The sequence below is a fragment of the Natator depressus genome, chromosome 6, assembly GCF_965152275.1.
Source record: "Natator depressus isolate rNatDep1 chromosome 6, rNatDep2.hap1, whole genome shotgun sequence".
Lineage (NCBI taxonomy): Eukaryota > Metazoa > Chordata > Testudines > Cheloniidae > Natator > Natator depressus.
In genome coordinates, this window is record NC_134239.1 from 52,231,644 (window position 1) to 52,254,407 (window position 22,764).

The 22,764-nt window shown below is 44.2% G+C and overlaps 1 protein-coding gene across 4 annotated transcripts in view; it reads left to right on the forward strand.

The window, feature by feature from the left end:
• PRR5L (proline rich 5 like) overlaps positions 1–1,365 on the forward strand; it is a 71,242-nt gene extending 69,877 nt beyond the window's left edge. For all 4 annotated transcript variants that reach the window (XM_074956995.1, XM_074956997.1, XM_074956998.1 and 1 more), the window contains one exon: positions 453–1,365. In XM_074956995.1, coding sequence (XP_074813096.1) covers positions 453–835 — 383 coding nt within the window. In that variant the 3' untranslated portion in view covers positions 836–1,365. The remainder of the gene's footprint in view (positions 1–452) is intronic.
• Positions 1,366–22,764: the final 21,399 nt, after the last annotated feature.

A 22,764-nucleotide genomic window follows, 5' to 3' on the forward strand; every position in this document is an offset into this window, starting at 1 on the left:
TGTACAAGTGTAATATGTTTCATATTGTCTTTAGCTGATGGCAGAGCATTTTCTTGCAATACATTTGTTGGGCCAAAAGAATGGCTCCCCAAATCCTCTCTGGGGATTTCTTTCAAGACCGTTGAGGAGGGAAGTTAGGCATTTGTGCCTTGACAGTCTCCCCCAGAGAGCCTGTTTACCACTCGTGTTTATCCCAAGTTAACTCATGGGCTTCAGTGCAGCTACACCTGATTCCCACTGTCATAAGTAAGAGGAGAGTCAGATCCAGACACTGAAGAAGTGTCTGAGTTGCAAACTCCCTGTCAGTTTTTGTCCCACTTCCCCAGCAGGTGGCATTGGCCTCTGACGCATGCACTTTCAGGATACCTGAAGGCAAGCTCTTCAATTCAGCAGGATGCTATTGGGTTTATCTATGCCCTGCTGATCTCTCCTGCTTCATTTTTATTTTCCAGAGAGACGGTATTCCAGATCTCGTCCCAAGGCAAACCTGCTGAGCTACTCTTCCCATAGCGTGACGGCTCGGCAGCCCAGCGAGACGGCCCTGACACCACTGACGGAGCAGGAGGGCGAGGCTTACTTGGAGAAATGTGGCAGCATCCGTCGCCACACTGTCGCCAATGCTCACTCGGATATCCAGCTGCTGGCCATGGCCTCCATGATGCACACAGGGATCGTGATAGAAGAACCAGACAACAGTGACAAATGCCTCCTCCTGCAGCCCAGCTTCAGCCACAGGCAATGCTCCAGTGAGCCCAGTATCGCTGATGGGCCGGAGGGACTGGTAGCAACGGGCAGGCAGGAACCGACGGAACTGAACTGCACATCTGTCAGCTAGAAGGGATGTCCCCTCCAGGAGAGAGGACCATGTGCATTAAACCAGACGACGGGCGGTTGTATTCCTGCTGGAAATGTTGGAGAACATGAGCCTTGGGGATGTATTTGCTCATGTTGTGGGAACAGTCTATGTTCTCATGTCTCTTGGGAAAGGCTCCCTAGATTTTTATCTGACTTTCTAGGATCACTGTCAGTGGAGGGAGCAGGCTGCTCCCAGCAGAGCATTCAGGACTGCAAGGGTTTCAGTGTTAAATGCCACTGTCTCTGTGTTCTGTAGAGCTCCTTCCTGAGCTGCTCAACATCCAAGTTCCACGGCTGTAGCCTCAGGTTCCCTCCCTTTTCCTTTTTGTGAAAGAAATTAATCTGAACGTTTTTCAATCTCATGCCGAACTCCTTGGTCTCATTAAATGGAGCCCTCCTCCAACTCCCAGCAGCAATTGGAGAGGACACTTGGTCCTTGCCCTCTGTTGCTAGGATGGTGATGCCTGGGGTTGGGTTTTTCTTTTAAATGTATTGTACTCAGGGATTAAACTTTGTGAGTCTTGTGGAGAACTCCGCCCCAGATGCTTTGTGGTTTCTGCGGGTGGGGGTGGGATTTCCTTTCTTCTTTGCTCCCATTGCATACATGGGAGAGACTTCATCTGACTTAGCGAGAAGCCCAAATCAGAGTGAGCTAAAGCTCTGAATGGTTTTTCCTCTGACAGTATTGCCTGTCCATGTTCAGCCCCAGTGTGCACCTTTGAAGTCAGTGGAGTTTTATGGGGAGTAAATGGAGGTAGGATTTGGTCCCACGTGTCCTACTTGGACTTTGGCATCAGGCGTACTGTCAGAAATGCTAGCATTGTCAGGATTCCATCATAAGGAGAAACTTAAACAGGTGGCTTCCAAGAGAAAAGGGGCAATACGGTAACTGAGGGTATGCTCCTGCATTGGAAAGGTGACTTGAAAGTGGCTTTTTGAGCCCAGGCATCCATGGGTCCAACCCTGGAGCTGACATGGGGGAAATCAGCTTTGGAATGGTGCCTGAACTTCTAACTCTTACAGAATTTATGAAACCAAAGATAACAATCTGGGTTTAGAGACAGGAACTCTAGCTCTGTTGCAAATCCATGCAGTGCTTGTGACCTCTGATGATAGCTGGCTCATCTAAATGTTTCTTTTATCCCTTGCATGTCCTGTCTGCAGCTAGGTTTTAGTGGCTTTTGTTTTATTTGGAAAGCTACAACTGGTCCAGTTCTTAAGCAATGCTAGTGTCTGTCTGACAGTGGCATACAGTGCATTCCACTCTGACTGCTACAGAGGGACCGGTAGGTACTCCAGAAGCTGCTCCCATAAGAGTGGAGTCAACCTGCTCCACAAATCCCCCTAGATATTCTGCTGATGTCTTGCTAAACAGAATTGTAAGTGTAATTACAAGCTGCTTTAAATTTCAGACTCCATTTAAAAAGGCGACACCTCCCCATCATCTCTGAGCGTTGCCTGCCCATGTTCAGCCCCGATGTGCACCCCCTTTGATGTCCCCATGGTCATCAACATGCACATGTAGATAACAGATAAATCCATGAGTGGAAAGGTTTTTCTCTACCTGCCAGGACCTGAATTCAGGGCTTTGTATTTCTCATGCTATAGGTAATGACTTTGTGTAAGGTCAGCCTTTGCAAGGTGGTGAGCACAGTTCCATTCCCATTCAATGAAAGTGGAGATTGCTGGGCATCTCTCAGGATTGGGTCTCAATCGCCCGGACAGTGTCGGGAGTAGAGATTCTTACGAGGCTGCTGTTAGCATCAGAAATACCAGGGAAGAGCCCTGAGCTCTGGAGCTCTTTGCAGCTCCTGTGGTTGGTAACTGTAGGTCTACGAATGCATTTGACAAGGGTCTGCTCCTGCCCCGGTCAAGCTGACTGGCGTTTCACTGTTGGCTTTAGCAGAAGTGCACTGATTTGGGAGTGCAACCAGCTGTTTGGACTTGGTAGACCAGGGTTTTAGGGTTTTACTTATGTTCAAGCCTCCCAAGGAGGAGCAGCACAGAATTCAAAGTAGCAGCTGTGTTAGTCTGTATTCACAAAAAGAAAAAGAGTATTAGTGGCACCTTAGAGACTAACAAATTTATTTGAGCATAAGCTTTCGTGAGCTACAGCTCACTTCATCGGATGTGGAGGAGGGGCAAAAGCGGCTTTAAACCACTCTTGCTCTACCTGGATTGTGTGCCCGGGCTGTGCCACCCAGTGTAAATGAGAGCAGCCTTGGTGTCTATTCTAATTTACGGCAGCTTACCCAGGCTGCCTAAGGACTGTGACATAGCCCAGAATATTGCCAATGGCATGTATTACAAAGACTTCCCCTCAGGGTGGATTTGATTTAAATCAAATTGATTTAAATCATGATTTAAATCACTAGTCAGGAAGACTTGATTTAATCATGGATTTCTACATAAAAGTGCATTCTTGTTGGGTGTTATAACCTTAATACATATGCTTCACAACTCAGAGATAGATGTAGGTTTCGTTTTTAGAAGGCACACACTATACATTTTTAAAGTGATGTATTTTGAAAACTTTTTAGGTTAGTTTTACAGCTATCTCAGAAAATGAATGATTGTTTGGTTATCTGATTTACCAAAGGTAATTGAAGCAGATAGTTCACCTCCCAGTGACTTCATAAATATCTCCAGTTCAACAGGTTAATCATTAACATTTGGAGGATTTTCTTGCCAGGCTGTATTAGGAGAAGAAATCACCAGATAGATATTTAAATTGTTTTATTTAACTAAAACAACAATATACTGTATTCTGGATTTTTTCCTTCAACAGCAAACATATAATATTTTAACAAAACAAGCATATGAATTTTTGAATTTAGTTAAACTTCCAAGTTTTTTTTAAAATCAGGTTTGTTTTTGTTAAAATTGTTTTTAACTAAAATAGTTACATGAAATATTTAAAAAAAAAAAAACAAAAATTAAATTGACTAGGTCAGCCAGGTCAACATGAGTAACTTAAAATACTGGGTCCTGCAGCTAACTCAGTCGTCTTCACCTTCATTTTCCTGTGTGTTCATAATCTGGAAAAGAAAAACAAGCTTTCCTGCTTTTTCAGGTCCCAAACGATTTCTCAATTTGGAATGATTTAGTCTAAAGGAAGAAAATATTCTTTCTACACCGGCAGAAGAAGCTACTGCTGTTAAAAGTGAGATGATCACTTCAACAGTCTCTGAATCCAAGTGCTTAAGTCACTTCCACCAGTTCACTGGTGTGACTTTCTTTAAACCATCATCAGCAAACATATATTTCTTGAATGGTTCTTATTCCCAAACTGGGTCTCTTTTACAGCCCACTGCCATTATAGATTTTCCCTTCTAGTGAGAGAATGGTCTGGTAGATCTCAAATCAATGGAGGCTACACTCAGAAAGCCTTCTGGAATATGCTGCTCAGACAGTTTCTCTTTTGTTTCTACTCTCTGTCCCTCAGTTCTCACATTTATGTCCAGACTTCTTCTCCTGTCCAGATCTACTCCGCCCCCAACAATCTTCTATTCATTGAACTTTTTGAAACTTTGCACTTTTAGAGAGAAGTAAGGGATTGTCTCTGTACACAAATTTGCAGAGGGACAATATGCTATTTATTTATTTTAAAACATTTTTGCTGTTTATTATCTCTGGAGACACAAATTCACAGTTTGAGAACTGCAAAACTAAGCATCTCTGATGGTATCTTCTAGACCAGGGGGTCTCAAACATGCAGTTATTTACTGCGGCCCGCCAAGCTCCCCGCCTGCTGTCCTGTCCTCCCTGTCCCCCCCCACCCCCCCCACAGCGTGCCATGTCCCTGCTCCTCTGCCTACCTCCTGGCGCTTCCTGCTTAGTGCTTTCCAGGAGGGAGGGGGGAAGAACAGGGAGATGTGCGCTCAGGGGAGGAGGCAGAGAAGGGGTTGGAATAGGGGCAGGGAGGGGGCGCAGTTGGGGTGGGGACTTTGGGGAAGGGGGTTGGAATGGGGGCTGGGAAGGGGTGGAGTGGGGGCAGGGCGGGGGGGGCTTTTGTATCTATTTGAAATGTACTAGTCCTGTTGCTATTAAAGCTCAGTTGTCCCTGATCGCACACGAATTGAAGCTGGGTTTGGAAGGACCTTCCTATAGTACTTTTTTCTTTAGGTTCCCACCCTTTTCCATCTTAGTGCTGGGGTTAGCTTGCGAGTAAAATCGTCGAAGCCCGCAACACTATACTGAACCTACAGAACAGTGGTTTTTATCCGCGTACTATGTCTAAGATTTTCAAAGGGGTCTGGACGCACCTCCATTTGAAATTTTTTAGGGGCCCACCACTGAAAAAAGCTTGAAAACCATTGCTGTTGTCTGAAAACTCTCATTTTATGGATTGCTTGTGTGTTGACAATCTTCTGACTCACTACACATTGTTTTACATTAGCCACGTGTGTCTGCTTTTGCTCATAAAGCTAAAATTTTAATACAGAATTGTTTTTGAACCATGCAGTTCTACTGCAGCCCCAAGGGAACTTGTACTTCCAGCCCCACTACCTGCCAGCCTGTGTTATCTTTTAAACACATAGGGTGTAGTCCTGACCCTATTGCAGCCATTGACAAAACTCCCATTGACCTCAGTGGAATGAGGTGTTCACCCTCTGGTGTTAGAACAAAACTTACCCTAGTGCAGCAAGCCCTTACAATGGCCCTGCTCTGGACCACCAAAATCTGACCTGCAAAGGACACAAATTGGCCTTGGACCTTTCTGGTACGAAGAATGCCTAAGGGGTTCATCGTTTATGGGCTGGTGCTGAACAAGACAGAGTCACCCCCTCCTGATGCAAGATGCATTGGAAGAGCCATAGAAGATCAGCTGGTGTAAATAAGCATCGTTCTGTTGAAATGAAGAGTGCTAGCCTGACTCACAAGAGCTTTTTTCATCCAGTTGCTATTCTCCCCTTGAAGGAGTGGAAAGGGCATCTCTGGGGCTAGGGTTTGTCAGGAACCCTCCCTCTCCCCACTTTGGGAACATCTAGTGGTTCCATGCAGGGAGGGGTAGGAGGTGGGGTTGGTACCGTACATGGAGTGAAGGGGACATCAGCTGACACAACAGTCTGGCTGAAGGCCAAAGTGGAGTTGGAAAGGGAGGGTGAGGACTGTAAATGGTGGGGAAGGTGATTTGGAGAAGGAAGGGGGGCAACCATGATCCTTTTAGCAGCTGTGCCTGGGCTTGAGGCAGTAGCCAGGAGCAAAGCAATGCATATTTTTTTTCATAGACTCTTTCAGCACCTGGTATAGTCACATAGTTGCTGCTTGACAAATGCCAGCTCTTTCTGCACTTCTCTGGAAGGGCTCCATGGGCCTTATCAGCAGCCCTTAGTTGTCCCAGCTGCAAAGCCCCTCTGGGTAGCCTTCATAAGGAGGTCCAGCTGGGTGTGCGGGCTGACACCTAGGACATGGGGGAGGGGTGTGTGTGTGTGTGTGTCCCAGGTGGTGGTGCAGCATCTACATTGCTCATGCTGCTGTCAAGGGCTCATTAGTAGATTTTTAGCTTTACCATTCACATCCTCATTGCAGCTGCCTCAGAGCAGTATGAGGAAGTGCTGCTCCGTCTTTTGGAGTTGAGCTCCAGCTGTTGCTGCTGCCCGGTGTTGTTGACTCGGTCAGTGTATGTTTGTTTGAAGCTAGAGCCATTTTGGTAATTGCTACTTCCTGTGAAAAACAACCTGTCAGCAGAGTTCAGGAAACTCGTGATAGAGAGTGGAAAACAAGCCCTTTTCTAACACAAAAATGTGTCAGGAAGGACCTGGAGGTGGTGTTAGCTGCCCAAGTCTGACTCTTCCATTGTAACTTAACTCAAAGGCACCTGCAGAGCCACACTGCTGCTTTCAAGCAACCACCCCCCCCACTATATCCAGGGACTTTCCTAGAGGGCAGCGTTCCTGCAGCCCATGAAGTCAATGGAATTTTGACCGTTAATTCAAGAGGAGCAAAATGAAGGCACTGCTGAATGCTTTTGAAAAGCTCACCCCGCTGGGCCTCCTGGGCTGTCCTCAGTCCAGTGTGGATAATCAGATTCTTTGCCTTCATTTGGAAAAGGCAGGGTCTCAAACCATTGTGTGAGGCACCCTTTGAAAGAGTGATGGTTGCATGGCCACCCCCTAATGCATTTCACAGAGCACCTGCCCTCCTCTCTAACAGCCTTGGATTGATGATAGCAAGTGACTAGCTGGCCAAACACTGAGAAAATAATTACTAGGGCTTAGCACATGGAGCTGAGGGGCAGCAGCACCCCTGGCCTGCCAGCAATCTGACAGTCACAGTTTGAGAAGTGGTGCCCTATATTATTTTATGTTCTAAATGCCCTTTGTAAAGCAACTGCCAGCTTCCACCCTAGAGCTGGCTGCATTCCCCTGTTAAAGGGTGAAGGGAGGGTGCAGCTGATGTAGACTCCTCAGCTATCACATACCCATGGCACCTATCTTTAGTGGGTTCACTGGCCTGAGTGGGGTTTATTCCCCCCAATAAAGGGTCAGCATCTACCCTTTGTTGGGCCCACTGCAGCATGTAGCTTCCTCCCCTCCATTTTCACCTATATACGCTGTAATAAATGGGATGGTGTTTGGTGAGTGCTGCCCTGCTTGTAATTCCTTCCCTCAGGAGGGTCCTGATTAACACACTTTGCCTGACCAACTTAGGTCCCACAGCTGTGGCAGCTTGGTTTTACTATAGTGCTCAGCTGGTACTCTGAGGCCTAAGCCAATCCCAGCCTTGCAAAGCTGAGTAATATTAGGAGAGTTGAAAATTACTGTCATGATGTGGAGAGTTATTGGCCTTCCATAAAAATTTCAAGTTGGCCTGAGCAATCTGCCTCTGGGGAGGTGATACACAAGCTGAGTCAGCTGAGCAGCTGTATGCTGTCTCATCACATAATGATGGAGAAGAAGGAGGGTTAACTATAGCTCAGTTACAGCTGTTGAACTGGTCTCTACCCACAGTCCCTACCTTAAAGGGAAAGAAAAATCCAGCTAATATAGTACCTTGAATGCTTTCAGATGGAAGGTGGAATGATATCTCTTCCCCCACTCTTGGGAAAGAGCTATGGGATTTGGCTAGAACAATCAGAGGGTCTCCTGTTCATAGAATATCAGGGTTAGAAGGGACCTCAGGAGGTCATCTAGTCCAGCCCCCTATTCAAAGCAGGGCCAATCCCCACTTTCTGCCCCAGATCCCTAAATGGCCTTCTCAAGGATTGAGCTCACAACCCTGGGTTTAGCAGGCCAATGCTCATACCACTGAGCTATCCCTCCCCTACTGCCAAGGTTGTAGCTCTAGGCAGTACGCTTCAGAATTAATTCCCACTGTAGCTCAATGGGCTTCATCTCTGTCCTCCAGTAAGTGGTAGAGGCTGTAAAACAGTAACCTGTCCTAGCCAGGCCTTAGGTGAGATGACAATAGTCCCTGGTGCTTTTAAAATTGTAACCCACAGCAGTTCTCTTCAGTACCCATAAGCACTACATCATTATTACTTTTGTAAAATGAAAGCTTAAGTTTGTATAAAGTGATAGGATTCCTAACAACACGGAGAGGCCCCGTACTCAGAACTAAATCCAACACCTGTATGAGTAAACAAACTGATACTATTCCCCTTTGGCAGATGCATTTCATGGCTTACTGTGGAAGTGTATTTGCACTAACAAACTTCAGAGAACAGAATGAAAATTCAAGCTGCTGAAACCTCTGTAGAACGTGAAGGGTTCCTGTGTGCCAGCCTAAGCAGACTTCATTTGAGAGCTGGAGTGATGCTGCCCCCTGCAGGCAGATGTTTCCTGCATCTCTCTGAGCAGAACAAGCCTTTGTTGTTTACTAGAACCTTGCCTCACTGGGTGACTGCAATGCACAGTGAGTACAGAGCCAACAGCTGTTCCTGCTGCTCTGCCTAGGAACCTGTAGTTTTAACCCTAATTAAAATGGTTTAATGGCCCATCCTTAATATTCTGGCATTAAAATATGACATCAGTTGAAGAGCTCTCAAGTTATCTAATTGCTTCTCTGCTGAAGGAAGATTATCCCCTATTGATTGGCACACTGTCACATATCCACAGGATCAGTGTTACACCCCCACCTTTGGAAAAGTCTTGAGGAGGAACCAGTGTGTCAGATCCCAAGCTCTCTCACTCTTCCCACACAGGGTAGGCCAGATGGCTTCACTGCCTCCTTACACGGGACCCCTGCTTCACCCTGTAAGCTCTCTCAGTTGGACTTGCTGAACAGACGCCTGGTACATGCTTCAGGGATTAATGCACCTCACCCAGCATTTGGAGTAACGCTCAACGGTATATTAGTCACCTGGAACACAAACACACAAAGTCCTTAGGTTAGCATAGGGAACTGAAGGTTAAAGTGGTTGTCCATTCTGGTTAGCCCAGAGCCCAGTCATGCTTTGGAGAACCCCTGCAGTCAAGCTCTGTCTCTTAATCTGACCTCCTTAGTCAGGTGACACTCCAGCTTCCCACAGCCAACTCTTAGCCCCTACCTCACACCTCTCCAGTCCTTTGTTCTGGAGCTGGCATCTTTGTAAAACAGCTTCCCTGCTGAGAGGTAGGGAAAACCATCTCCCTCTGGGCCACTGGTTGTCACACTTCCCTACCTCTGTGACTGGTTGTCACATTCATACCTCTATCTCTTAGGCTATGTCTACACTACCACTCATGTCCCCCAGGGGTGTAAATATTCCACCCCCCCCAAGCGACAAATTATGCCAGCAGACCTTCTCTTTCTGACATAGCTACTGCTGCTTCATGGGGGTGGTTTAATTATGTTGATGGGAAAGCTCTCTCCATCGGCATACAGTGGCTACACGAGAGATCTTACAGCGACACAGCTGCATTGATACAGCCGTGCTGCTGTAAGCTCTCTAGTGCAAACATAGCCGTAGTCTGCTCTGAAAGCAACAAACAGTCCTTTCTCCCCCCACTGAGGTTCCCATGAAAAATATAGGAGAAACTGAGGCACACATAGGATTCATAAAAGTATACCAGAGAATTCTCACTTTGTCTCTCACACACGCTCCCACTGAGACAAGAGCTAAGGGAACAAAACAACCAGCTTTCTCCAGACAAAGAACAGCCCATCTGTCAAAACTGATGCTCCCTTAAATCTAAATCCATTACTCTGTCCACTCCCTGACCTCTGTAAGACTGCCCCCCAGCCCAAAGGCACAGCCCTTCTCACTTCATTGCCCAAACAGCGGGAGTAGTCTTACAATTCCATTCCTCTTAAAAGCATCATCAATAAAATTAACATAGCTCAAATTGGAGGGCCCACTTCTGCCCTAGTGACACTTGCACAGCCAACATGGAGCTCTGCACATGTGGCTCCCTTTGGCTTCAGTGGAAGTCGAATGTTCAGCACCTGTGAAAAATAGGAACTAAATATCCAAATAAGGATACCCAACAACTGAGGTGCTCAAAAATTATAGTCCACTCTTGCAAACATAGGCATTCATAAACCAATTGAAAACAAGGGGTTACAAAAGGTGTAACTGGGTACAGAATTTATCCTGCAGGAAGAATGGTTACTTAACCTATAACAACTGTGGTCATTAGAGATGTGTCATCCACTTGGATTAAACTCTAGGTGCACATGTGCCCCATGCATGCGAGATTGGATTATTTGGGCCAGCAAACAACTGTGACCTTCATGTCCTTGCATGCCACTTGCCCCTCAAGCTTATAAGAGATAGAGTGGGCCCAACTGTCTTTCAGTTCCTTTGCCAGTACAGAATCCCAGAGTTAAGGGACTGCAGTAGCGGCAGAGAAGGAGAATAGCTTCTGGGATCCAAATGGGCAACACATCTTGAAGAACCAGTTGCTGTAAGGTAAATAACTGTTTGTTGTTTTTAGAGTAATTGTACACATGGCTCCCACTCTAGGTGTCTGGCTAGCAATTGTCTCCCTAAGGAGGTGGCTGTTATAAGTTCTATGTAAATAAAGACTGCAGGACTGCCCTATCAAACAAGGCAGCAGATCTAGTAGCTGCAACCAGCACATGGTACTGAATAGAAGTATACTCTATGTGGCAGCGCTGCAAAGTTCTGACACAGGGACATTCTTCAAGTGTGCCAAGGAGGTTATGTGGACCATAGAAGAGTGTGCTCTAACATAAGAGTGTGGAGCTCGTTTGTTTAGTTCATAGGAGATCTTAATGCACTCATGTGTTGAGCATCTCTGCGTCAAAATTGCTTTGTTGCTAAATACTATGAAGAACGTGAATGACTCATACAAGGGTTTGTTCTATGGAGGTAGGAGGAGAGTGTCCTTAAGGCACTGAGCATGTGAAGTCTTGCTTCTCCAAGAGTCAAATGAGGTTTGGGGAAAAACCCTGGAAGACGCACACATTGACTCAAATGAAAGTCTGAGACCACTCTGAGTAAGAACTTAGGATGAGGACTGAGAATCACTTTGTCTTTGTGTAAGAAGGTCTTGCCATTAATGCCTGAATCTCTTACTCTTAATGCAGAAGTAGCAGCTGCCAAAAATGCTGTCTTGATGGAGAGGTGGTATGAAGGAGCACAATGCTCAAGACTCAAAAGGGGATCCATTAGGACCTGAAGGTCAAACTGCAGAGCCCCGGGAAGGGAAAAATCCCTCACTGGAGGAAATCCACGGATTAGATCTTTCAAGAATGTAGACATTGTTGGATGTGAGAACATAGTGTGACCTTGAATTGGAGGGTGACAGGCAGATATTGCAGCTCAATGAACCCTAATCAAGTTGATTAAGAATCTTGAATGTTTCAAGGACAATAGTCCACGGCTACCCCTCTGATAATACTCCAGAATGATGTCTCAGAGTTGAAGGTCACCCTGAACAGCCCCAGGAGAAAATCATTTCCATTTGGGTCTGTACATTAGTCTCGCTTGGAATCAGAATGTCTTGTACCTCAGTGAAGCAGCTCCTATCTACAACACTTAATCAGCTAGCACCTATGTTGTCAGATGTAAAGATAAAGGAGTCTGATTATAGGATGAAGCCCTGATTCTGTAAAATAACATATGGGACAGCTGGAAGAGCCGAGCTGATAGAGGTTTCAGTTCTGAATGGCATGCTGGTGCTATCCATCATAGCAGGGTTTGTCCAGTCTCACTTTTGTGAGGACTCCGGGGATACATCAGTTCTCTTTTCCACTGGATTTGGAATGGCTTTGACAAGGAGCCTGGGCTCCTGCCTCTTCAGGAGCAAAATGGCTTGCACTTCATGTTCAAATTGGTGGGAGAGAGGTCTGTGGTGCAAAGACCCCACCTGAGGAAGATTTGACTGAGGACAGAGTCTTTAAGGGTCCATTCATGACTAATGAAGCATTACCAGCTGAGTTGGACTGCCAGGTTGTTCTGAAGATCTTGTTAGCATAGAACTGTGAGATTGTCCTGGTGTTACATGCATCAATCCTACAGATGAACCATCTCCTGACAGAGAGGGACGAGCTTGCTACACCTTGTCTGTTGAGGAAGTACATCGCTCTAGCATTGTCTGTCAGGACTCGAATGGTGATCCCTTTGAGCTAAACATGGCTCTGAGTTCTAATAGATTTATCTGCAGATAAGAATCTGTTACGAACCACCAGCCTTGAGTGTGAAGATGGTCTAGGTGTGCTCACAAGTCCTGTTTGGAAGCATCCATTACGAGAATGTGGATGGCAAGGCGAATGGGATACCTCAGAAGACTTTTTGTGAATCCTTCCACCAGAGTAGCAAGGATAAAATATGGGGGAACTAAAACCTGCAAATTTCTGTTGTGCCTGCCAGGTTGATAAACTGATTTTAACCATGCTTGAAGAGCTGAAAGCCAAGTCTGGCATCAGGCCTGATGAAAATGCACGTGTCCCAACAACCTGATACTCTCCTTTGATGAAGTGTCCTGATGACGGCATAGATTTCAAATGAGGGGCATCATGATGCAAAGTCAGTCCCCCTGGAAATAAGTTCTCAGTAAGCTCAAATAGAAAATTGCTTTTATGAATCCTTTTGTTAGAGTGTGAGTGGACGTCGCTTGGTTGATCTTGAGTCCTCGTGAGAAGAGGTGGAGAACCATTCATACTGCATCCAAATCTGTCAGTCATTGCGGTACAGCTAAATGTGGAAGCTCTATCTTGTGTTGAAAGTACCATTCTAGCTGGTGCCGATATAGAAAGGTTGGCAACCAACCTCAATGGGCATAGTACAACAGAGTGTGTATCAGGTGGTAGGGCTTATCCGTGGTGTGGGTCAGGCTTTGAAGAAAGTACCAAGATGAAATTAGAACTCTTCAGCTTTCTTTTTGATGATAGCGGGAAAGGTGATCAGTGCCATGTTTGTGTCTTAGAACGGTGTTCCCTTCTGCCACAATCAGCAAAAGGAGACTGACTGACTCATGGATGTTGGACTGATTGTTCTCTACCTCTAGGTGGGGTCTGAGGCCTTTTGGTAGCTGCAGAGATTTGGATACTAGGAGTAGCATCCGGGCTTACTGGAGCACTGGCTAAATGCTGTTTATGAGAAAATGAAAAACGTTTCAACTCAGGATTCTCCGAGTCAGAAGTGCCCTTCAATGATCACTCAGGTTAGCTTCGTGGGCTTTCTGGGTCCATGTGGAGAAAGATCTCCAGCTGGAGCACTCATCAGGAATGTGGCCATCTCCAAGGCAAAAAAGGCATTTAGAATGCCCATCATTCAGGGGCACTGCCACCACATAGTGAGGGCAGGACACAAAGGCTGGAGACTTTGCCTCAGCCAGGCAGTCGATGCATCAGTACAAGAATCCACAGATTTTCCAAATATTATTCATGTTGCCAACCGGCTAAATAAAATGTTAATTACTAAAGTAACTAACATATTAATACTAATAAAGGAGCGCTACGGGGAAATAGGTGGACGCCCCTAAGGTCTGTCTAGCTACCATAGACAGCAAGAAGAGTGGGTTGAGCCTGCCCTACCCTTTACACTCTCCTGTGGAAGGGGAGTGAGGACATATATATAGCATGTCAACACAGCAGCAGGGAGGGTGTTTCTTGATACAGGCACACAAACGCATGCTAGCTTGGCTCGAGCTGTTGTCCACAGTGGCATGGCGAATGGCTCGGGCTAGCCACCAGAGTACAATCCCACCCGACCCACTGTGTACATACTTCAGAAGCTAGCCCAAGCAGTTGACTGTGCTGAGACGCACCCTTCCAGCTGCTGTGTAGCCATGCCTACAGAGTGCAGGTATGACCCTGCTGATCAAAAGAATCTAATCTCACTCACATGCAGTGCATGTGAACCAAGACTGGGATCCATGTGGACAGATACAAGAAGTATCTTTATTAGAGGTGCTAGTAGAAGAAATCCAGCTAGATTTTCTGAGTCTAGGTTGAGGACATTAGGCTGGAGTTTTGAAAGGATTCTGTTTTACTTGCACACTGAGTAGATTTGCCCTGGAGTCAGACACACAACAAACATGGAACCCTTCGATGCCTTTTTTACCAAAAAAATCACTCTTCAGAGCAGACCTGCCCTTTATGCGAAGTCTAAATATGACTGCCTGCCCTACCTCTGGTAGGTTCGCAGCAAACAGTGTTGGAATCCAGGGAGTCAGCCAAGGCTGTTTCCAGCCCTGCCATTGAGTTGGTTTGTGACCTTGGGCAAGTCACTTTTCCTCTTTATGCCTCCATTTTCCAGTCAGTAAACTACAGACACTGAAGTTACCCTCCTGTGCAAAGCACTGAGATCCTGGGATAGAAAGTGCAATGTAAATATTATTAGATATAAGGTTTTTATTCCTTAAGAGGACCCAAGGGAAGGGTCAGTGAATTCTGTGCATAGTCCCTAAACCCAAAGGTGAGAAGCAGTGGATAGATGGAGCACAGAAAAATGTGTGGAGGTCGAGGTCTGTAGCTTTAAATGTCTATTTATTCACTTCCTTTTCTGGAAAATTGAAGGAGAAACACAGAACACCAGGGATTTGAACAACAGAATTCAAAGCTAGTTCAGGTTGGATACCTTTGCTGAGTGACTCACATAGTTTGCTTAAGTTTACGAATTACATTAAGATACTAAAACCATACGTAACATCCACGTTTTCAATGGGATGCCATAGACCCTAGGAGGGCTGATCTTGTTTCAAGGAGAATTAAAGAACAGCTGCCAGCCTGAACTATTTCTCTTATGTAGAAGGATGCAATAGAAACAAACCTGTTGTGTGGGAAACAAACACTAGCAAGCAGGAAAGAAAACAGCCCAAAATAAAAGTGTTGAGCCCTGTCAGGGTTCCCTCCCCTCTCTGAACTCAAGGGTACAGATCGGGGGGGGAAAGACCCCCTAAGCTTATTCTTACCATCTTAGGTTAAAAACTTCCCCAAGGTACAAACTTTGCCTTGTCCTTGAACCCTATGCTGCCACCACCAGGCGTGTTAAACAAAGAACAGGGAAAGAGCCCACTTGGAGACGTCTTCCCCCAGAATATCCCCCCAAGCCCTACACCCCTTTCCTGAGGAAGGCTTGATAAAAATCCTCACCAATTTGCATAGGTGAACACAGACCCAAAACCTTGGATCTTGGTAACAATGAAAAATCAATCAGGTTCTTAAAAGAAGAATTTTAATAAAAGAAAAAGTAAAAGAATCACCTCTGTAAAATCAGGATGGTAAATACCTTACAGGGTAATCAGATTCAAAACGTAGAGAATCCCTCTAGGCAAAACCTGAAGTTACAAAAAGACACAAAAACAGGAATCTACATTCCATCCAGCACAGCTTATTTTACCAGCCATTAAACAAAAGGAAATCTAACGCATTTCTAGCTAGCTTACTTACTAACTTAAGGAGTTACGAAGAACATTCCTGATCTATTCCCGGCAAAAGCATCACACAGACAGACCGACCCTTTGTTTTTCCCCGCCCTGCAGCTTTGAAAGTATCTTGTGTCCTCATTGGTCATTTTGGGTCAGGTGCCAGCGAGGTTATCTTAGCTTCTTAACCCTTTACAGGTGAAAGGGTTTTGCCTCTGGCCAGGAGGGATTTTATAGTTCTGTATATAGAAAGGTGGTTACCCTTCTCTTTACATTTATGACAAGCCCACACATTCTATCCCAGGGTTTGAAAGAATCCACTCCTCTACTTGAGATTGAGGAATGGGATTTATTGGAGGTACTCCAGTGGCGGAAAGCATACATTTCTGCAGAATGTGTATCATAGTTACCAGGTGAGCTGTGCCATAGAGTTCTTTTGGTCACTGGAGTGCACCATCCTGTGCCTCGCTCTGGGTGGAACCACATACTCCAGCCATTCAGACTGGGTCTCTGGGCTGCAGCCCCTTGTTTACAGAACCATGTTATTCCAACAGGCCCGACTGGGTTGGGCACCTGTAACAGCAGCTGATTAAAGTGACTCAAAAACAGCACCATCAAAACATAGTAATATTTAATTGCTCAAGGAAACACAGCATTTAGGAAAATGGGTTAACACAGAGTCCTACACACATTTCCTTACTAAGATTAACCTCTCTAGTCATAGCTCAGGTAAACCCAGCTCTGGCTGGGAGAAACACAGTCTTCTTGCAAGCCTGACAGTCACTGACTCACTTGGCAGTCCCCCACTCCTTCCCAAGGCCAGCATCTTTAAAGGTTTATAGTTCCATTTAATCCTAGGCTGTCAGGTTTTGGAAGAGGAAACTATGCCAGCCTGTTGGGAGCCAAGCAGGTGGCTTCTTCCCAATCAATGGCCCAGCCTTTGTTATCTTAACTCCTCTGCAGCTGTTCATTGCCAGGTGTCTTATCTTTGCCATTATTTGGTTTTCTATTTGCTTTCCCCTCCACTATTGACTGAATGCTGGCAGTCAGGTAGGTTAGCAGATAACCTGTGGGCAAAAGGACATTTATAAAAAACAACATGTAACTCCTTCTTTCTCCACACTTTGCAAGCATCCAGTTCTCATGGTAGTAAAGAAAAGCTACCGAGCACAGTCCTGCTGCAGTGTCAGAACTTTCCGAGTCTTCGGACAACTCCAGTGCTTCAGCTAATGGCATCTCCAAGCAGCAACCAATGAAGTTAAGACTCTTGTCCATTTCTTTTAGTCTATTGAGAAAGCGATAGATCAGTGGGTCTTAACCTTTTTTTCATTTGCCGATCCCTAAAAAATTTAAAATGGAGGAGCGGACCCCTTGGTTTTGTCTGTTCATATAGTTGACTTACGTTCAGTCAGTTTTCAGGCTTAAGTTTTTTTGCAGACCCCTGAGACCTAGTCCACGGACCAGAGGTTAAGAACCACTGCAATAGATGGTTAACAAAGAAATTAACATGGAAGGCATCTTCCCTATGCTGGGGAAAGCAGAACAGCAGCAGTTGTAGGCAATAGAGGATTCACATTTTTCAGAGCTAGTGTATTCTCGTAGCAGGGCTTCACTCATTTTTGAGTGAGCAGAAAGTGGGGGAATTTAATGGATTGTCTGCAGCTGTGAACACCCTGTAACTGATGAATCACAAGAGTATTTATGCATATTATTGCTCCAAGCTTTCAAGGGAGAATAGACTGTCATGGCAAACTACCAAAGAATGTTCAAGTAGAGCGTACATCCATATCACCACAGGCTATTACCTAGCCAGGTCTCAATCTAAGTCGGGTGATACTGGTAATACTCAGATGAGAAACCTCACAAGGGTAACTTAAAAACATACAGGAACAGATGTCAAAGCAGTAGGTGTACATAAGTGCATAAAGAATTGAATTGGATGGCACTTTGCTGAAGGTGTTCATTCAGATGTGGTGGAAACGCCCATCCTCCCACACAGGCCCATTACTTTTCATCCTTCCAATGCACTTCTTCTGTGAAGCCCACAAACTGTGAGCCTATAAAAGCAACAACAATCTAAGGTAGAAGCTGCTGGGTCTCCAGAGTGAGTGTTCTGCTATGACTACTGTAAATTCTGCAGAAGAACTGATGCTACACAAGTACACTAGTGGCACTTCCCGACCTTCTGTATGCTGCTCACAGGTTCAGTAACAGGCTAAATAATCACTTTATAATATCTAATCAGTTTAGAAATTATATAGTTCCTTTCATCCAACTCATTTGACAGTTACATGGCAAAGTGGGTCACAGAACAAGAACTGGAGCCTGCACAGCATCAAACTCCTTGGCATGTGGTAACCTAATAACTAACACCAAAAAGCAGCTAGCTCTGGGGCTTCAGTTAAAGACCTTATTTTGACAGAAAGCAAGTAGGCACCAGCTCCAGCCTCTCCAACAGCTGAGCTGAAGTCACCATATGCTACCCCCTACAGCTCAGAGAGCTGCAGGTTATATTGGTTTATGGATTAGCAAGAGTAGCAAACTGGGTAGGGGAGGACTCCATAATTCAAGGTTTGGACAGTAAAAAAAACAAATGAGTTTCTGCTTTAGAAAGCACCTTTGGGCCAAGACTGAGGGCAGAGGCCTGCATATACACAATGTGGGTACATAAACATTATTTGCGCACAGGCTAGGGAATATGCACATGTAATTGCCTGTCTCTTTACCCAAAAAAATGGCTAGACACAGATGCATGCATCATATTTTACTGCAAAAAGTGACCATATTTCTCTTCCATCTACCTAAAGGTATATTATTACACACTTTCAAGTATGGGCAAAGGAAATAATGCAACAGATGAAGGTATCTGGAACCCCATTTCTGTAATAAGCAAATTTGACCTCCCCTTTTTATTACAGTTTGACGACGACTGGCTTTCTAGGTATATGATCATTTACAATTACACAGATAATGTCACATTAAATACTACATTCATAGTAATCAGTACGTTTCTTGTTAACAGTTTCTAAGACTCAAAGACAGATGCATTCTTCTCTTTAGAACCATTTTAGTATTTTAAAATGTTGAAAGTAGAACACTCTCCTGCACCCATCTCAAAATAAAGCTGAGGAAATTTAGCATTCATGCAGAGATTAGGAGCACTGGTCCGAGCAAAGCATAAAGCAAACAGGCTGTGTCCACTTTGAAGTTTGGTGTCAAGGCTCCGCATAATGAACCAATCTCCATGATCTCTCTGAGCTGGGTCTCTGCAGTTGAAATACTTATCACTAAGCCTAAGACAGGCTCACTTTCGTTTTAGCCCAGGATATTCTGCCTATAGGTTAAAGGTTAATTTCCTAAAGTAGGGTGACCGTAACTTTTTTCATAGCTCAACCCACATCAGAAAAAGGATGCCCAAGGCATGAGAAAAATACACAATTAGTACTGGAAAAGTTTAATGAGTTTATTTTAAAAAAGTTGTTTGAATGAAATAAGCTTGTGCATTAGTTACAAAATATATTAATCTATTGATACTTTAGTGAAATCAGCAGAGTGTGTATTGTGTTCAAATGCAGATCAGAGCGTAACTTCAATAACACTGACTAGAGTACTTGTTGTGTACCAAACCACTAGTGCACATTTGATGAGAAAAAGAATGTCTTCTAGTAAGGCAAACAAAGGCCAACCATTTTGTTTACTACCAGATTTAAATTATTCAATAGGTAGGATCACTTGCTACCTAGCCCAGAGAATAAGTTTTTCCATCTCACAAATGTAATTGCCTGCATATACATCACGTGCTGACAATTTTTAAAGAGTTACTTCCCCCTGCCCTGCAGGGGGACACTGAGCTAAAAATGAGTCCCATATGCAATACATTATACTCAGAGAATTCTGAAAGCAGTAACCTTGCAAGTATACCCATACATAAAGAATACATAGCTGGGATAAGGGAGAGACAAGAGAGAACAAGTGGGGGTGTGTGTGTGGGAGGAAAAATCAAATAAGTATCTTAGATGTCTGTAAACTAATGTAAGAATTATAGGGAATAAGCAGGAAGAACTAGAAAAGCTAGTTATTGAAAACAGCTATGACATACTTGGCATCATAGACTTGGTGGGATACTACATGACTGGTGTATTGGTACAGAAGGGTACAGATTGCTCAGGAAGGACAGGCAGGTGAAAAAAGGGAGGAGATATTGCTTTGTGTATATATTAAATGTACACACTTGGAAATAGGGTACGGATTTGTTGAAAGTCTCCTGGTAAGGATAAAAGGGATAAAAAACAAGAGTGATGTCATGGCAAAGATTTACTACAGACCATCTAACCAGGAAGAAGGGGTTGGTAAGACTTTTTTTTAAACTAACAAAATCATCCAAAACACAGGACTTGGTGGTGATGCGGGACTTCACTACCCAAACATCTGTCAGGAACATAACACAACAGGGCACAGATTATCCAACAAGTTCTTGGAATGTATTAAGAGATTTTTTTATTTCAGAAGATAGAGAAAACTACTAGGGGAGAAGCTGTTCCAGATTTGATTTTGACAAATATGGAGGAACTGGCTGAGCATTTGAAAGTGGAAAGCAGTTTGGGTGAAAGTGATCATGAAATGGTAGAGTTAGTAATTCTAAAGAATGTTAGGAGGGAAAACAGCACAATAAAGATAATGGATTTTAAGAAGGCAGACTTTAGCAAACTCAGGGAGTTGGTAGGTAAGATCCCATAGGAAGCAAGTCTAAGGGGGAAAATAGGGGACTGGACTAGAAGATCTTTTGAGGTCCCTTTCAGTCCTACAATTTCATTATTCTAAGACTGTGACACAGGTAACAGAAATTTGATTTAAAAAATAGAAGAGGAAAGTAATCTAGCTTCTAAACATAAGATTTGATATACATACATATATATATATATATATATATATATACACACACACACATATACATATATATACACACACACACACACACACACACACAATACTGCAAAAGCACCAAGAGTCACAGAGAAAGAACTGTACACAAAACCTAAATTCAGCACTTCCCTTAAAAAGTTAACAGTTGGAAACTAGGCTAATCATTGCAACTCCACATTTGTTTTAGATTGCTTTATTCCAGAAATTTTCATAAATCTGTGGCAGTTGTGATCCATAATCCATTCTCCTTTTAAGTATTTTTCAAGATCATTCTTCAACCGTCATAGCATAATGATTTCTTAAAAGAGAAGAAAAACAGACTTCTAGGGGAAAAGGTGAAGCACACACACTATAAAGCTGTATTTTATCACAGAAATTGAACTCTCCAACAACGCCAACCTCAAAGAGAGATTAAATAATATAACATTAACAACTGAGAATGTACGTATCTGGATGGCAACTCAATCCAGCATTTAAATTCTATAAATTTCTTTCCACCAGCTGAAATTACATTCTCACATGTGTGATGTGATAGACAATTCTGGAACTGCACTGGTAGCAAAGATAATTTGGAAAAAAAAATAAGTAGTTGAGTCAGGTCTGCATAGATAAGAACATCAGGTTAGTAAGACGGAATACATTTGGCTCATATTCAACGTATCAGCTCAGAAAGTCTCCCACGTAAGCTTTGTGGTTAAATCAGCTTGGCACTGGCTTAGAATTCCATAGTGCACCCTTTAATAAGTACACAATAGATACAATATCACCAGCAGCTAAAACTGTTAATGTTTCACACTGGCAGAAAAAAAAAAAAAATGTAACCTGCACCAACTTCTCTATTTCCTATTAGGCTGTGCTATTTTACATTATCCCAATTTAAATAATAAAATCTTACATATACTACAGGGCTGCCACCACGCTGAAGTTCATTTCAAGTCAAAAGTAGACTCGGTTGAGATTTTTAAAAAGCAGACAGCTGTGCCTGGGAATTGACAGGCTTTGGTAAAAACAAATCTTAAGGCTTTTGAAAGCGTAATGAAAATGGAACTCCTAGAGGTGTTAAGTTGGCACTTCAAAGACCCGTACATACAGGACAGGCAGATGGCTTTTTAAAAGGATGCACTGTACAATTTATGTGAAGAGGGGGATAGAGGCAGTAAGAGGTACCTGAATCAGTTAGAAGTTACCCCTCCTTTCTCCCTCTGTCCCCAGAAAGAGAATCTGATTTTATTTCCTACACAATAAAGAGAGGAGGAATGTGAGAAGCAAGTCTGTCCTTGGAAAAGAACGACCGTCTGAAAAGGAAGCGGAGAACTGGTATACGTGTCAGTGACGATGCAACACCAAAAAATGCTTTACACATGTATATGACATAGGCCAGGGCTCGGCATCCTTTCAGAAGTGGTGTGCCGAGTCTTCATTTAGTCACTTTAATTTAAGGTTTTGCGTGCCAGTAATCCATTTTAACGTTTTTAGAAGGTCTCTTTCTAGAAGTCTATAATATATAAACTATTGTTGTATGTAAAATAAACAAGGTTTTTAAAATGTTTAAGAAGCTTCATTTAAAATTAAATTAAAATGCGGAGCCCCCCGGACCGGTGGCCAGGACCCGGGCAGCGTGAGTGCCACTGAAGATCAGCTCGCATGCCGCCTGTGGCAGGCGTGCCAGAGCTCGCCTGCCCTGACCTCGGCACTGTGAAGCACAATCAAAGCTTAGCGTTAAGAACGCTTCAACTTTGTCGAAATACGGTTCCTGCTAAACGGTTTGGTAACATGATGGGCAAGAACAGACTTTGTCCCTTAAGCAGCAAACCCCATACGTGCAGAGACTCAATTCAAACAAGTCTGTGCTCACGTTTGTCAGTATTTTCCATGGAGAAGGTGGTCTAGATGTGCACAGTACAGCCACTCAGCCTGCAAAAGAACGTTCTTGCCCACACTCCATTCACATTACTGAGTTTAGTAGGCTGGGCTGCCATGAAAACGGAGGTCTTCCAGGGCCTAGGATATTTCTGATCCCCTGCATGTGGGCAAAACCAAAACAAACAAAGAAACCTGTTCTCATGCGGTGCTCCGACAATGAAGTTTGTAACAGACCGGGCCTGTGTGTCTTAACTGTCCTCCCTCCCTGTTGTTGGTCCTTGTTGGGCTGCTTAGAAGGGGATCGACACTTGGGCTGCCCCGTAGCAATATTTACACAACTAGAGGTGAGGCAAACCCCACTTGC